The sequence below is a fragment of the Photinus pyralis genome, unplaced genomic scaffold (assembly GCF_008802855.1).
Source record: "Photinus pyralis isolate 1611_PpyrPB1 unplaced genomic scaffold, Ppyr1.3 Ppyr1.4_LG4, whole genome shotgun sequence".
In the NCBI taxonomy this organism is placed as follows: Eukaryota; Metazoa; Arthropoda; class Insecta; order Coleoptera; family Lampyridae; genus Photinus; species Photinus pyralis.
This window is the reverse complement of record NW_022170511.1, coordinates 17,397,549-17,402,618: the sequence shown is the minus strand read 5'-3', so window position 1 is coordinate 17,402,618 and position 5,070 is coordinate 17,397,549. Positions and strand designations below refer to the sequence as shown.

At 34.5% G+C, this 5,070-nt stretch overlaps 1 protein-coding gene across 1 annotated transcript; it reads left to right on the top strand.

The window, feature by feature from the left end:
- The first annotated feature begins 3,151 nt into the window (after positions 1 to 3,151).
- Positions 3,152 to 4,830, top strand: LOC116168120 (putative nuclease HARBI1). The gene is made up of 5 exons (XM_031483791.1): positions 3,152 to 3,360; positions 3,413 to 3,696; positions 3,749 to 3,946; positions 3,994 to 4,274; positions 4,807 to 4,830. Exons 1-5 carry the CDS (start codon positions 3,152 to 3,154, stop codon positions 4,828 to 4,830), a joined length of 996 nt encoding a protein of 331 aa, XP_031339651.1.
- Positions 4,831 to 5,070: the final 240 nt, after the last annotated feature.

Here is a 5,070-nt window from a genome sequence, read left to right as displayed (position 1 = left end):
GACGTTTGCTTACAAAAATCATCGTCTTTGTGAATTAAACGATTTCCGTTGAAAAAGATAATACACCGCCCATTAAATTGATTGTTGTAAAATCTAAACAAACGTTGGTAGGTGTAAAATCCAACTCCAGTAAAGCCTATTATAAAGAATATGAAAAGTTGTTTCCATGGATGAATAGGAAAGTTACTTACGAATACAGTCTTAAATGCGTCGATAATGCTGGCATATATGAAGGAAATGTCAAAGGTATTTAAATCTTCTATACTTTGGTGCATTCATTCAAAACTTTAAAGCAATGCTGCGATTAAAAAGTGGAACAGATTTGGAAGCATACCCTAAATTACGCGCGTTTGTGAAAGCTTCAACCAAAGGATAGATACAAAAGCCAAAGAAATGTTCTGCATTTACAGAAAGCGACCTAAGAGGAGTTTTTATTTCATCCAGATGACAGTTTCAAAAGTCATACTTGAAGTATCGTTACTTAGCAACTTTAAAGCACGTGTATTTTAAAGGCCCTTTTTCGCACGCATTTGAGTGTTTAAAACGGAGATTGTGATTCAGGTATAATAAAAAATTAATTTTATCCTAACAAATAATGCATTTGCGCAAGTAAAATCTAAATAATTAAATAAAACTTTCACTAAAACGCAGTAAAAGCACTAACCAACGCGAGCACACAAAACAAATCGCACGCTAAAAGAACAATGCGCTACAATGAAAACGCAACGCTGCTGCTTTGGGAAACCATTAGTAATTAGAAGTTTTTTTATTTATTGGCAGATTAAGTTCTTAATTACGGGGGAACTTATTTTAGTACTTAGCAATCTACTGAAATTCAATTTCACTTATTCCGCCTACAACCTGCGTCTTTTAACTGAATACAATCTCATGATAAAAATAACTTTTTTAAAAAACAATGTCTCAGTACCCCAGAGGTAAAGTACTGCACTAAGTCCATTTTTCCCCAAAAATGCTTTTTTGTACTAAGTCACATAATATATATAATAATATAATAGTACACGAAATATATGGATTTAGTATTGTTTGGCTAAGTCGCAGGAACATTGTGAGGTAAACTGTAATAAGTGTACATAGTATCAATAGTTGTATTGTTTTGATGGACTTAGTACATTATAAGGAATATGTTTCAGGATTTTAGCGCATTTTTTAAGAAAAAAAATGTGCTACTGTTTGCGTTTTGTCCGTCTGTCCGTTCGTCCGTCCCGACCCACTTCTGCCGTTATGAACTACTTCTAGAGTCCAGGAATTTTTGCAGTAGGTAGCCATATACCTTGAAGGTGTGCCAAATGGCAATCAAATTTCGCTGTCTAAAAGAGCTCCCTCCCCCTTCAATTATTTCCTGAGATGGGAGTGGAACTGGTTTTATCCTACATGGTACTCTAATGAAAGGTCTCAACAAAAGGAATTAATTTCTATCAACCATAGTCGTCCTCCTCGATTTCTTATCGTGTTCGGATATATTCCCTTATATCTCCAGGACGGATTATTGGAAGAGGGGACTCACAAAGGGCGATTGGGACATCTGCAAGAAATATATCCATGGGTGATTTCAAAACTTTAAGGGCGAATATCTTGAAAACGGTTTGTCGGAGGTACGTACTCTCAAAGGCAAAATCTGCAGAATGGAGTCTCGGAGAATTTTGAATGTATGCCAGGCGGTCTTTAAAGTTTGTGTGTAAAGAGCCTCCTCCCCTTATAACCCAATCATTTACTAAGCTATTTCGGTTATACAAAAATGCGCATTATCTGCACAAGAGTTGTGCACAATTTATAGGTACTTGTTTGTTATCGTTTATGGGGGAAATTTTCTACAAAATGATGACCATTTCTTTCTTACAACAACGAATGAGATGAATAGCTGAACAGTATTATGCAGGGTATTATGATATATTTTTTAATTTGAATAAAATTCTTGAGTTAGAGTTGTTTATAAGTTGTTTATCAAATAAATAGATTTTTTTTCTAATCTGTGTTGTGATTTCATACAGGAAAAAAAATTCTCCACGCCCTGTACATAAGTAAGTAACATGGTCCTTCATGATGAAAGTAATCAAATGTATAGGTTAATAAGGTCAAATTATTCCTTTCTGCTTCTTATAATGTGGTTTTCTGTAAACTTTTGAATTTATGACTTGGTATATCTTCACCTCTGAGATACAGATGTAGTCTTTTATATGTACAAATTTCCTTTAATTACGATGAAAAGAGCAAAAATAATGGATTTTAAATTTATTATTTATTATTATCTTTTGTTCTAGGCCCTCAACAGGCTTGCGCCCAATTACAGAGTGACCCGCATCATGCTTTTTAGAGGTGCCTCTGCAGAAATGGCGCTGTGGTAAAAACCAAAACATTTAGAAGAAATTATCTCGCCTGTGCAATAACCAATAGAGACACAGTGACTTTATAAGGACAGTGGCGACACCTTATCATAATCCGCCATATTGGAGCTAAAAAATTGATTGTAGGATCAATATACCTTGTCATGTCAAATTGTGGCCGTAGAATAACAAATGTCAGTTTCATTTAAGTAAAGATTCTCGTTCAGAACTAACGGCGCAGAAATGATCGTTTAAAACTTTGCAGAACAACCTATGGGGAAACCACTGCGACCCAAATTCAAAAAGATATATGGAAAAAGGTATAATACGTATAAAATATAGTGCAATATCCAAAATGTACATAAAAAGGTAACAATTAATCATTAAATTGTGTTTGACATTTCAGTGTCTTCTGTCACTTCTTGTCGCGTGTTTCTCCTTCCGGGATAAAAAGTATTACTTTAGTCCCTTACATGGAAGACAAAACACGTTGTTCTAGTGCACGGAGTACAAGAGATCAATATTCCTTGTGCTTCAGCAATCATCAATGTTAAACATTAAAATGGCCGTTTGCAGCGTTTTACTAAACATCGTTTAAAGTCGTAAACACTGTTTAGCAATAGACAGGGTTTGCACCGTACATTAATCAACGTTTAGAAAGGTGTAACCTATGTTTAATCTAAACGTCCAATTTTGGGCGTTTAAAGGTCTGATTAGTACGAGTATCTCATTATTTGTAGGTTATAGTAAATACTACCAGTATCTTTATTTTGATTTTCTTTCTATTGTGTCATAAATTTTGATAAATTATGGATGTTGTTGAAGAATTTTTCATAGAAGATGATTTAGACATATTGGATATAGTAGAGTTTGGTTTCCCACGTAAAGTTTATACTAGGAAAAATCATTTCGAGGAGATGGATAACTTAACATTCTTTAAGCGCTTTCGTTTGACGAAAGATACAGTTCTGCAGTTGTTAGAATTAATCGAAATGGATCTCGAATATAATAACAATTTGTATGAAGCTACTACCTAATTACCCATTTGTTATCCTAAACTATACTTTTAGAAACAATAATGTAGCACCTATTGATCAGTTGTTAGCAGCGCTTAGGTTTTATGCAAGTGCTGGACATTTAAGTACAGTGGCTGATTTTATCGGCATGGATATCTCCACAGCATCACGGTTAGTTGCAAAGGTTACACATGCTATTGGTAGACTGTATCCAGAGTTTGTTAAAATGCCAGGTCCAAATGAATTAATTCAAGCGCAGAGAGAATTTTATCGTTTATCATCTTTTCCCAGAGTTATTGGTTGTGTTGATGGTACGCATGTCAAAATACAATCACCAGGTACTTAAGTAGTTTCTCATAATACCTGATGAGGTCAATATACATTTTCCAGGTGGAGAAGATCCGGAGGTTTTTAGAAACCGAAAGGGATATTTCTCTATAAATGTTCAGGGTACTTGTGATGCAAATCTGAAACTGTTAGATGTTGTTGCTCGCTGGCCAGGGTCTACAAATGACTCCACCATTTTTAATAACTCGAGGCTTAGAAGGCGATTTGAAAACAATGAGTTCCCAAACTGTTTATTGCTAGGTGTGTTGGCTATTGACAGCAGAACATACAAAACAGTAATTTTCTAGGCGATAGTGGCTATGTTGTTAGAAATTACTTTTTAACACCTCTTCTGAATCCACTAGCAAGAGGTGAAAGACTGTACAATGAAGCACATATTCGCACCAGAAATGTTATTGAAAGATGTTTCGGTGTGTGGAAAAGAAGATTTCCAGTTTTAGCGTACGGAATGAGATTGAAGTTGAATACTGTATTGCATGTTATAGTTGCTACAGCAGTTCTCCACAATTTAGCAAATCAAATGAATGAAGAGGAACCTCCATTACCTGATGATCTTAATCATGAAGAAGTAAATTATTTGATCAATATTGGCAAATACTTCCTTTTTTTCCTCTGCTGCAAGTTTTCTGACTTCTCGTTTACGATTTTCATAAAATCTTTTTAGCACTTCAGGTGCACGGTAAGTGGTACTCATGGCGTTCACTTCCTGGGAAATTTTCTCCCACTGTCTCTGTTTATGTAAATTAGATGTTTGGTCTGTTTTTTTATTTTCTAGAACACCTTTATATTTGGCACAAATATTGGCAATCATTAACTTTTCATCCGCACTAAATGTTGGGCATCGATTTCTTTTTTTGGTCGGAGCTTCCATTATTAACCAAATTTACTAAATTTAACAAAGTTGATGATTTTAAGCTCAAATATAAACTTTAAGATTAACAGTCAGTAAACACATGTGACAGTACCTAGATATTTTACACTGTTGCCTAGCAGATTCTCCGATTACCTAAACAGCGTTATGTTTTTGTCGGTGCAAGTGGTTACAAATTAAACATTGATTAAAATTAAAACAGTGATTAGTTAAACAACGTTTATTGCAGAAACGGTGCAAACGGCCATTTTAAATCAATTCAAGCGTGTTTATGATCACAATTGCGTTATCCATAACCATAATTAAATTTGCTGCTAAATTTCGGATAAGCTGCTTCTCTAACCAGTTTTCTATCTAAACTCATTAGGTATTTAGGGCATATGAAATGAATTATCTTATAATATCGTAAATCCAAGCTATATGCTCGGCTATATGCTTCTTTAAAAATCGAGTTTATATAAAACTGGAGACGGAAAACGTAAAATAAAGCAAA